At 37.6% G+C, this 12723-nt stretch overlaps 1 protein-coding gene across 1 annotated transcript in view; it reads right to left on the bottom strand.

The window, feature by feature from the left end:
• The window catches only part of EFCAB3 (EF-hand calcium binding domain 3), a 137155-nt gene extending 124458 nt beyond the window's left edge, over positions 1 to 12697 (bottom strand). Inside the window, exons 1-3 of the mRNA XM_065531815.1 lie at positions 12596 to 12697; positions 1698 to 1751; positions 940 to 1044 (exon numbers count right to left, since the gene is read on the bottom strand). Coding sequence (XP_065387887.1) covers positions 940 to 1044; positions 1698 to 1751; positions 12596 to 12656 — 220 coding nt within the window. The 5' untranslated portion in view covers positions 12657 to 12697. The remainder of the gene's footprint in view (positions 1 to 939; positions 1045 to 1697; positions 1752 to 12595) is intronic.
• Positions 12698 to 12723: the final 26 nt, after the last annotated feature.

The following is a 12723-nucleotide window of genomic DNA, read 5'->3' as shown; positions in this document are numbered from 1 at the left end:
CAACCCAGAGGAAAAGAAGTCATTATATGAAAAAGATACCTGCACACACATGTTTATGGCAGCACAGCTCGCAATTGCAAAAAAGTGGAAACAACCCAAATGCCCATCAATCAACAAGTGGTTACAGAAACTGTGGTATATTTATATGATGGAATACTATTCAGCCATAAAAAGGAATGAATTAATGGCATTTGCAGCAACCTGGATGAGATCGGAGACTATAATTCTAAGCGAAGTACCTCAGGAATGGAAAACCAAACATCATATGTTCTCACTGATATGTGGGAACTAAGCTGTGAGGACACAAAGCCATAAAAATGATACATTGCACTTTAGGGACTTGGGGGGAAGGGTGGAAAGGGGATGAGAGATAGCAGACTACAAATAGCGTGCAGCGTATACTGCCCGGGTGATGGGTGCACCAAAATCTCACAAATCACCACTAATGATCTTACTCATGTAACCAAATACCACCTGTACCCCAATAACTTATGGGAAAACAAAGGTGAAATTGACCAGAGGAGAGTGTCAGCTCAAGAAAATGATTAAAAAGTCCTGGGTATCTCTGCCTTGGGACTTGTCTTCTTCTTTGATTAAATTGAGCCAAATTAATGAAGTATTTCTTCACATATTGTGAATATCACTGTGTACTCTGTACTATCTCAACATGAAGTTATACATGGTTCCTCAAACATGCCTTGGTTGGGTATGCCTCTGTGCCTTTGTTATGTTTTTATTAATATTATAGCACTTACCAAAGTGCATGGAATTTTTTTGGCATGTGCTGTCTGCCTATACATTGAATTCTTTTAGGACCTGGACATTGTCTTTTTTATTCTTTATGACTCAGAGCCAAATATAATGTTTAGCGCCTAATGGCAGCACATTGACTTTTAGTAAATGGATGAATAAATACCTCATCGTAAATTAAATGCTTACCATCAAGTGGCAAACTTTTCATCAATACCGAGTTTTCCTTTAGTTGGAGTCTTAACCCTATGTTTTTCAGAATATTTTCCAGGTCTTGATAGTCAATTTCTTCCCCTTAAAAAAGAAAATAATTAAAAAAATCAAATTTCAATAGTAATTATAAAATCAATTATGTCTGTGTAGCATTACCCACAAATACAGGATAAAAAGCAACAGAAACATCAGTGTTGTCTAATTACACAGAACTAGAAGGGAGATTTCAGAAATGAAACGTCTTTCTGGTAGAAGAAAGCTCTTCGATGTTGCAAGAAACAAACACAGCACACAGATAGTTCACAAAATGATGTGGCATGAATAATTCTGCCAGCATGTAATATTTGCTCTATTGTTTCATTTGTGTCTGAATCATGAATTTATTCTTAGTAGTCATATTACCTGTATGTGTAATTTGCATTGCTATTTTGCTATCAAAACAGTAGAGAATGAAATTATATTATTGAAAAACTCCAAAGAATATAAGACATGTTATTTAGGCATTACACTGTGGCCTTTTAAGTAAGATGTAGATAACAACTGATTATAATAATTAATAACATTTAGTTTATAAAGCATGCCTCTTTAGTTGTATATAAATTGCCAATAAAAACAGATACAATGTCAGGATTAATATGATATGGACAAGATAACATAAAATACTTTCAAAATAATTTCTTTTGTTAAACATTTAGATGATTTTTATTGTCTTATCATCATTTCTTCTGACTCACCTAAAATTTCATCTACTTCATTCAGAAGTAAATCCAGTTTAACTCTTCTCTCATCTATAAGACAAGATACAATTTTGATATGGTCCTGCTATAGACTGACTGAATTATGTCCCCCATATAATGAATGATTCATATAATGAAGCCCTAACCCCCAATGTGACTGTATTTGGAGATAGGGTCTTTAGAAGGTAATTAAGATTAAATAAAGTTGTAAGGGTTGGTCTCTGATCCAATATGATGGTGGTCTTACAAAATGAGGAAGAAAGAGATCTCTTTCACCCTCTCTCCATCATGTAAGGACATAGCAAGAAGGCAGCCATTTATAAGACAGAAAGGGAGCCCTCCCAGAAACCAAATAGGCCAGCCCCTTGATCTTGGAATTCCTATCTCCAGAACTGTGGGAAAATAAATTTCTGTTGCTTAAGCCACCCAGTCTATAGTATTTTGTTGTGGAAGCCCAAGCATACTAATATAGGTCCCAATTACATAAAATTCTTAAACTGTGAAGTAAAGTGTTAAGGATCTGACAGTTGCCTAGAATTTTTTCTAATTATATATATATTTAGAAAAAAGTGTATGTGTGTATATATATATAAAAGTATACATATACACTTTTTATGTATAAAAATATATATACATATACTTTCATACATATAAAACTACATACATACACATATATATACTTTCTCTGTGTGTCTGTGTGTATACACACACACACACACATATATATATATGCATATACACTTCCTTTTTAGAAACAAGGTCTTGCTCTCTTGTCCAGGCTGGAATACAGTGGCATGATCATGACTCACTGCAGCCTCAACCTTCAGGGTTCAAGTGATCTTCCCATCTCAGTCTCCTGAGTGATTTGGACTACAGGCATGTACCACCATGCCTGGCTAATTTTTTACAATTTTTTTTTTTTTTTTTTTTTACAGATAGGGTCTCCCTGTGCTGCCCAGGCTGGTCTTGAACTCCTGGGCTCAAGTGATCCTCCTGCCTTGGCCTCCCAAAGTGCTGAGGTTACAGGTACAAGTCACTCTATTAGTTCTAATTAGTTTATTTTTACTTTATATAAGTGTAAATTGAGAAAGGAAAAATAATCTAAATATGATAAACACATTTATTCTATTCAGTCAATTTTTCCTGTTTTTGTTACTTCCTCACTAGTGTGAAAGAGGAAAAAAAGGAAAAAATTACTTTCATTGTTAAATTCATCAAATATTTGATGGTCTAGAAAAAAATTCTAAAATTCACATGGAACCAAAAAAGAGCCAAAGCAATCCTAAGCAAAATAAAACAAAAAATCAAAAACAAAAATCAAAGCTGGAGACATTGTATTACCTGACTTCAAAGTATACTACAAGGCTACAGTAAGTAAAACTGCATGGTACTGGTACAAAAACAGACAGATAGACCAATGGAACAGAATAGAGAATCCAGAAATAAAGTCACATACCTGCAGCCATTTGATCTTCAACAAAATTGACAAAAATAAGCAGTGGGAAAAAAACTCCCTATTCAAAAAATGGTGCTGGGATAACTGGCTATCCATATGCAGAAGAATGAAACAGGATCCCCTACCTATCACCATATACAAAAGTAAACTCAAAAGATGGATGAAAGACTTAAATGTAAGACCTCAAACTATAAAAATCTTACAAGAAAACTTACGGAATACCCTTTCTGATATTGGCATTGGCAGGGAATTTATGGCTAAGTTCTTAAAAGCAATTGCAACAAAAACAAAAATTGACAAATGGAACCTAATTAAACTAAAGAACACACAGAAGCACAGCAAGAGAAACTATCAAGAGAGTAAACAGATAACCTACAGAATGGAAGAAAATATTCACAAACTTTACATCTGACAAAGGTTCAATATCTAGACTCTATTAAAGAACTTAAAGAGCAAAAAATTATTACTCCACTTAAAAGCAGGCAAAGGACATGAACAGACACTTCTCAAAAGAAGACCTACAAGTGGCCAACAGACACGAAAAAAATGCTCATCATCACTAATCATTAGAGAACTGCTAATCAAAACCGCAATAAGATACCATCTCACACTAGTCAGAATGGCTTTTCTTGTCTTTTTTTTTTTTTTTGAGACGGAGTCTCACACTGTCACCAAGATTGGAGTGCAGTGGCGCAATGTGGGCTCACTGCAAGCTCCGCCTCCCAGGTTCACACCATTCTTCTGCCTCAGCCTCCTGAGTTGCTGGGACTAAAGGTGCGTGCTGCCACGCCCAGCTAATTTTTTGTATTTTTAGTAGAGACGGGGTTTCACCGTGTTAGCCAGGATGGTCTCAATTTCCTGACCTCATGATCTGCCCACCTCAGCCTCCCAAAGTGCTAGGATTACAGACATGAGCCACCGCGCCAGGCCCAGAATGGCTTTTCTTAAAAAGACAAAATATAACAGATCGTGGTGAGGCTAGGGAGAAAAGGGAACATTTATACGCTGCTGCTACTGCTGGTGAGACTGTAAGTTAGTTCAGCCACTGCGGAGAGCAGTTTAGAGATTTCTCAGAGAACTGAGAGTTGAATTACCATCTGACCCAGCAATCCCACTACTGGGTATATACCCAAAGGAAAATAAGTCATTCTACCAAAAAGACACATGCAGTTGTATGTTCATCGCAGCACTATTCACAACAGCAAAGACATGGAATCAACCTAGATGCCCATCAATAGTGGACTTGATAAAGAAAATATGGTACATATACCCAATGGAATACTATGCAGCCATGTAAAAATAAAATCACATCCTTTGCAGCAACACAGATGCAGCTGGAAAGCATTATCCTAAGCAAACTAATACAGAAACAGAAAACCAAATACCATATGTTCTCACAAGTGGAAGGTAAACCTTGGGTACTCATGGTCATAAAAATGGTAATAATAGACACTGAGGAATATAAGATGGGGGAGGGTGGAAATGGGGTAAGGATTGAAAAAAAAACCCTACCTATTGGGTATTATGATCACCACCTGGGGGACAGATTCATTCATACTCTAAACCTCAATATCATACAATATACCTATGTAACAAGCCTGTACATGTACCCCTGATTCTAAAATGAAAGTTGGGGAAAAAAGAGAAACCCAACAGGTAATATTTTGTAAGCACTGTAAAATGACAGTAAAAATGTCAGTGAAAGTGAAATCAACAAGGAATATCTAGCCACATACAAATTTTATTTAAAATCAATTTTAATAACAGTTCAAATGAAGAATATTTTACAAAAATCAGTGAAGTACTTAAGAGAAAGCCTTGTGATTGGAGTCAAAGGATTTGAATTTATTGAACTGCTACCAATACTAACTTAAGTTGTAGAAAAACATCAAATCTGGCCTTGTCCAGTACTATTCACTAAAGTAAAAGGTTATCATTTCAAAAATATGTTCAAAACATAAAAATGCTTTTAAATATTAATAAAATAATTACATTCTAAAAAATATATTTGCTGGGTGCATACTACATGCCAGGCTTTATTTCAGTACTGGGGATACAACAGTAAACAACATGAAGTCTCTGCTTCTGTGACAGCAATCACTAATGTCAAAGAAACCACTGGGTTATGAACTATTTCAGATCCAACAATAGAGCACTATATTAAAACACTGACATTTATTTCCTCCTACTTATTTCAAATATTTTAAATGACTCTCTAGCTGGTTTTTATATCCCTTTTGTTTATTGCTGTACTTTGTTTCTTTGGTTGTATTTTTGAAACTCAGCCTTCATAGAACAGAGGCAAACTCTAGTAATATTTATTTCAAGACATCAGCTGATCTCTCCTCTAGAAATTTAGAGTGGGGCCATATCCCCATTTTAACAGGAGCTTTAGACTTAACTCTTGGCTGGCTCATGTGTTACACAGTTTTATGAAAAAAGGATTAGAGGTTGGGCAAGAAAGAGACCATGTTTTTGGCAAGCAGAAAGTCTTATGGTTTCAAGCATCAGATCATGTTAGATAAGCTTTGGTAAATCAGCACTTCTGGGATGGTTATCAAACTATTACATTATTTCAAGATGCTAAAGATGTTAAGATGCTCATGATCCTAAGAGTTAAACAGAGTGCTTTGACGAGATTGTGTTGCTAAAGATCATGCAAAAAGGTAATAATCCCAAATAAATATATCAACATATATTTTCTTTTATTGTAAAGGCTAGCTATTTCAACAAAATTAACTATAGTGGGATTGCTTATATAAAATGAAGATTCATAGGCTCCATCCTAGACCTACTTGATCACAGTCTCAAGGGAGTGGGTGATTTCTATGCAATCTAAAGCTTAAGACCTATGAATTTATTAAATGTGATTGTTAGAAATGTTTTGTACATTTTACAATAGTACACTTTAAACAATTTCCACCACTTTCTTTTATCTCTCTTTTTTTCTGTTTATTTCTCTCTGAATTATTTCATAATTTCCTCTACCTTCTCAAATATTCTTTTTCTGTTAACTTATATACTTGATCCCAACCCTGGCCATGATCTTATTCTAGTGTTTTTTGGTATAGAAACTCTGGGAACTGGGTGGAGCCCACTGCAGCTCAAGGAGGCCTGCCTACCTGCCTCTGTAGACTCCATCTCTGGGGACAGGGCATAGCCAAACAAAAGCAGCAGAAACCTCTGCAGATTTAAATGTCCCTGTCTGACAGCTTTGAATAGAGTAGTGGTTCTCCCAACATGGAGTTTGAGATCTGAAACGGACAGACTGCCTCCTCAAGTGGGTCCCTGACCCCCGAGTAGCCTAACCGGGAGGCACCCCTCCCCCTGTAGGGGTACACGGACACCTCACACGGCCGGGTACCCCTCTGAGTTGAAGCTTCCAGTCGAAGCTTCAGGCAGGAACATTTGCTGTTCAGCAATATTCACTCTTCTGCAGCCTCCACTGCTGATACCCAGGCAAATAGGGTCTGGAGTGGACCTCCAGCAAATTCCAACAGACCTGCAGCTGAGGGTCCTGACTGTTAGAAGGAAAACTAACAAACAGAAAGGACATCCACACCAAAACCCCATCTGTACGTCACCATCATTAAAGACCAAAGGTAGATAAAATCACAAAGATGGGGAAAAAACAGAGCAGAAAAGCTGAAAATTCTAAAAATCAGAGAGCCTCTCCCCCTCCAAAGGAACGCAGCTCCTCACCAGCAACAGAACAAAGCTGAATGGAGAATGACTTGATGGTTGAGAGAAGAAGACTTCAGACGATCAAACTTCTCCAAGCTAAAGGAGGAAGTTTGAACCCATCGCAAAGAAGCTAAAAACCTTGAAAAAAAGATTAGACGAATGGCTAACTAGAATAACCTTTGTAGAGAAGTCCTTAAATGACCTGATAGAGCCGAAAACCACAGCATGAGAACTACGTGACAAATGCACAAGCTTCAGTAACTGATTCAATCAACTGGAAGAAAGGGTATCAGTGATTGAAGATCAAATGAATGAAATGAAGGGAGAAGAGAAGTTTAGAGAAAAAAGAGTAAAAAGAAACGAACAAAGCCTCCAAGTAATATGGGACTATGTGAAAAGAACAAATCTATGTCTGATTGGTGCACCTGAAAGTGACAGGGAGGATGGAACCAAGCTGGAAAACACTCTGCAGAATATTATCCAGGAGAACTTCTCCAACCTAGCAAGGCAGGCCAACATTCAAATTCAGGAAATACAGAGAAACCACAGAGATACTCCTCGAGAAGAGCAATCTCAAGACACATAATTGTCAGATTCACCAAAGTTGAAATGAAGGAAAAAATGTTAAGGGCAGCCAGAGAGAAAGGTTGGGTTACCACAAAGGGAACCCCATCAGACTAACAGAGGATCTCTTGGCAGAAACTCTCCAAGCCAGAAGAGACTGGGGGCCAATATTCAACGTTCTTAAAGAAAAGAATTTTCTACCCAGGATTTCATATTCAGCCTAATTAAGTTTCATAAGTGAAGGAGAAATAAAATCCTTTCCAGACAAGCAAATGCTTAGAGATATTGTCACCACCAGGCCTGCCCTACAAGAGCTCCTGAAGGAAGCACTAAACATGGAAAGGAACAACCAGTACCAGCCACTGCAAAAACATGCCAAAATGTGGAGACCATTGATGCTAGGAAGAAACTGCATCAACTAACGAGCAAAATAACCAGCTAACATCATAATGACAGGATCAACTTCACACATAACAATATTAACCTTAAATGTAAATGGGCTAAATGCTCCAATTAAAAGACACAGACTGGCAAATTGGATAAAGAATCAAGACCCATCAGTGTGCTGTATTCAGGAGACCCATCTCACATGCAGAGACACACATAGGCTCAAAATAAAGGGATGGAGGAAGATCTCCCAAGCTAATGGAAAACAAACAAACAAAAAAGGCAGGGGTTGCAATCCTAGTCTCTGATAAAACAGACTTTAAACCAACAAAGATAAAAAGAGAGAAAGAATGCCATTACATAATGGTAAAGGGATCAATTCAACAGGAAGAGCTAACTATCCTAAATATATATGCACCCAACACAGGAGCACCCAGATTCATTAAAGCAAGTCCTTAGAGACTTACAAAGAGACTTAGACTCCCATACAATAATAATGGGAGACTTTAACACCCCACTGTCAACACTACACAGATCAATGAGACAGAAAATTAACAAGGATACCCAGGAATTGAACTCAGCTCTGCACCAAGCAGACCTAATAGACATCTACAGAACTCTCCACCCCAAACCAACAGAATATACATTCTTCTCAGCACCACGTCACACTTATTCCAAAATTGACCATATAGTTGGAAGTAAAGCACTCCTCAGCAAATGTAAAAGACCAGAAATTATAACAAACTGTCTCTCAGATCACAGTGCAATCAAACTAGAACTCAGGATTAAGAAACTCACTCAAAACCGCTCAACTATATGGAAACTGAACAACCTGCTCCTGAATGACTACTGGGTACATAATGAAAAGAAGGCAGAAATAAAAATGTTCTTTGAAACCAATGAGAACAAAGATACAACATACCAAAATCTCTGGGACACATTTAAAGCAGTATGTAGAGGGAAATTTATAGCACTAAATGCCCACAAGAGAAAGCAGGAAAGATCTAAAATTGACAACCTAACATCATAATTAAAAAAAAACTAGAGAAGCAAGAGCAAACACATTCAAAACCTAGCAGAAGGCAAGAAATAACTAAGATCAGAGCAGAACTGAAGGAGATAGAGACACAAAAAACCCTTAAAAAAATCAATGAATCCAGGAGTTGGTTTTTTGAAAAGATCAACAAAACTGATAGGCCGCTAGCAAGACTAATAAAGAAGAAAAGAGAGGAGAATCAAATAGATGCAATAAAAAATAATAAAGGGGATATCACCACCAACACCACAGAAATACAATTACCATCAGAGAATACTATAAACACCTCTATGCAAATAAACTAGAAAACCTAGAAGAAATGGAGAAATTCCTGGACACATACACTCTCCTGAGACTAAACCAGGAAGAAGTAGAATCCCTGAATAGACCAATAACAGGCTCTGAAATTGAGGCAATAATTAATAGTCTACCAACAAAAAAAGTCCAGGACCAGATGGATTCACAGTCAAATTCTACCAGAGGTACAAGGAGGAGCTGGTACCGTTCCCTCTGAAACTATTCCAATCAATAGAAAAAGAGGGAATCCTCCCTAACTCATTTTATGAGGCCAACATCATCTTAATACCAAAGCCTGGCAGAGACACAACAAAAAAAAGAGAATTTTAGACCAATATCCCTGATGAACATCGATGCAAAAATCCTCAATAAAATACTGGCAAACCGAATCCAGCAGCACATCAAAAAGCTTATCCACCATGATCAAGTGGGCTTCATCCCTGGGATGCAAGGCTGGTTCAACATACGCAAATCAATAAACGTAATTCATCACATAAACAGAACCAAAGACAAAAACCACATGATTATCTAAATAGATGCAGAAAAGGCCCTTGACAAAATTCAACAGCCCTTCATGTTAAAAATTCTCAATAAATTCAGTATTGGTGGGATGTAACTCAAAATAATAAGTGCTATTTATGACAAACCCACAGCCAATATCACACTGAATGGGCAAAAACTGGAAGCATTCCCTTTGAAAACTGGCACAAGACAGGGATGCCCTCTCTCACCACTCCTATTCAACATAGTGTTGGAAGTTCTGGCCAGGGCAATCAGGCAAGAGAAAGAAATAAAGGGTATTCAGTTAGGAAAAGAGGAAATCAAATTGTCCCTGTTTGCAGATCATATGATTGTATATTTAGAAAACCCCATCATCTCAGCCCCAAATCTCCTTAAGCTGATAAACAACTTCAGCAAAGTCTCGGGATACAAAATCAATATGCAAAAATCACAAGCATTCCTATACACCAATAAGAGACAAACAGAGAGCCAAATCATGAGTGAACTCCCATTCACAATTGCTTCAAAGAGAATAAAATACCTAGGCATCCAACTTACAAGGGATGTGAAGGACCTCTTCAAGGAGAACTACAAACCACTGCTCCTCGAAATAAAAGAGGACACAACCAAATGGAAGAACATTCCATGCTCATGGATAGGAAGAATCAATATCGTGAAAATGGCCATACTGCCCAAGGTAATTTATAGATTCAATCCCATCCCTATTAAGCTACCAATGACTTTCTTCACAGAATTGGAAAAAACAACTTTAAAGTTCACATGGAACCAAAAAAGATCCCACATTGCCAAGACAATCCTAAGCCAAAAGAACAAAGCTGGAGGCATCACACTACCTGACTTCAAACTATACTACAAGGCCACAGTAACCAAAACAGCATGGTACTGGTACCAAAACAGATATGTAGACCAATGGAACAAAACAGAGCCCTCAGAAATAATACCACACATCTACAACCATCTGATCTTTGACAAACCTGAGAAAAACAAGAAATGGGGAAAGGATTCCATATTTAGTAAATGGTGCTGGGAAAATGGCTAGCCATATGTAGAAAGCTGAAACTGGATCCCTTCCTTACACCTTATACAAAAATTAATTCTAGATGGATTAGAGACTTAAATGATAGACCTAAAACCATAAAAACCCTAGAAGAAAACCTAGCCAATACCATTCAGGACATAGGCATAGGCAAGTACTTCATGTCTAAAACACCAAAAGCAATGGCAACAAAAGCCAAAATTGACAAATGGAATCTAATTAAACTAAAGCGCTTCTGCACAGCAAAAGAAACTACCATCAGAGTGAACAGGCAACCTACAGATTGGGAGAAAATTTTTGCAATCTACTCATCTGACAAAGGGCTAATATCCAGAACCTACAAAGAACTCAAACAAATTTACAAGAAAGAAGCAAAGAATCCCATCAAAAAGTGGACAAAGGATATGAACAGACACTTCTCAAAAGAAGACATTTATGCAGCCAACAGACACATGAAAAAATGCTCAACATCACTGGCCATCAGAGAAATGTGAATCAAAACCACAATGAGATACCGTCTCACACCAGTTAGAATGGTGATCATTAAAAAATCAGGAAACAACAGGTTCTGGAGAGGATGTGGAGAAACAGGAATATTTTTACACTGTTCGTGGGATGTACACTAGTTCCACCATTGTGGAAGACAGTGTGGCGATTCCTCAAGGATCTAGAACTAGAAATACCATTTGACCCAGCCATCCCATTACTGGGGATATACCCAAAGGATTATAAATCATGCTGCTATAAAGACACATGCACACGTATGTTTATTGCGGCACTATTCACATAGCAAAGACTTGGAATCAACCCAAATGTCCATCAATGATAGACTGGATTAAGAAAATGTGGCACATATACACCATGGAATACTATGCAGCTATACAAAAGGATGAGTTCATTTCCTTTGTAGGGACATGGATGCAGCTGGAAACCATCATCCTCAGCAAACTATTGCAAGAACAGAAAACCAAACACCGTGTGTTCTCACTCATAGGTGGGAATTGAACAACGAGATCACTTGGACACAGGGAGGGGAACATCACACACTGGGGCCTGTCATGGCGTGGAGTGAGGGAGTAGGGATAGCATTAGGAGATATACCTAATGTAAATGACGAGTTAATGGGTGCAGCACACCAACATGGTACATATATACATATGTAACAAACCTGCACGTTGTGCACATGTACCCTAGAACTTAAAGTAAAATTAAAAAAAAAAAAAAAAAAAAAAAACAGATGACCAGGCACCAGAACCTGTGAAATAAAAAAAAAAACAAAAAACAAAAACAAAAACAAAAAAAGAAACTCTGGTAGCAGCAATATAAGGAAATATATATATACATATATATATACACACACACACACACACACACACACACAATTATGTGTACATATATAAATATTTACATTTATATTTGAGAGAGGGTCTCACTCAGTCTCAAAGAGTCATCCAGGCTGGAGCGCAGTGGCACCATCATGGGTCACTGCAGCCTTGACCTCCTCAGGCTCAGGTGATCCTCCCACCTCAGCTCCACTAGTAGCTGAGACAAATGCGTCCACCACCACACCCGGCTATTAATATTATTATTATTTTTGTAGTATATTTTTTGGTAGAGATGGCATTTTGCCATGTTGCCCAGGCTGGTCTTGAGCTCCTGGGCTCAAGAAATCTGCCCACCTCCGCCTCCCAAAGTGCTGGGATAACAGGTGTGAGGCACTGTACCAGGCCCAATTATTCATATTTTATCTCATGTTAATAATAATGGACAGTATTTCTCCACTCTTTAGGATTGGGTCTCTATATGCTCTATATGTTTCTGACTTTTTGCATGAAATTAATAAGTATACTTGAGATGTTCTCACAGAAAAACAAACTTTTTCTTACAAGGCCCTCTATTAGTGAAATGCTCACCATCAAGAGGTAAGTCTTCACACAGTTTCTCAATTTCTTCTTCCTCAAGTGGGATTCTCATGTTTTCAAGAGCATCATCTATTTTATTGACATTAACCTTTCCTCCTTAAAAAAGAAGGGGATAAGAA

This window comes from Macaca fascicularis, chromosome 16, assembly GCF_037993035.2.
Source record: "Macaca fascicularis isolate 582-1 chromosome 16, T2T-MFA8v1.1".
In the NCBI taxonomy this organism is placed as follows: domain Eukaryota; kingdom Metazoa; phylum Chordata; class Mammalia; order Primates; family Cercopithecidae; genus Macaca; species Macaca fascicularis.
The sequence above is the reverse complement of the archived record's forward strand: the minus strand, read 5'-3'. Positions and strand labels throughout refer to the sequence as shown.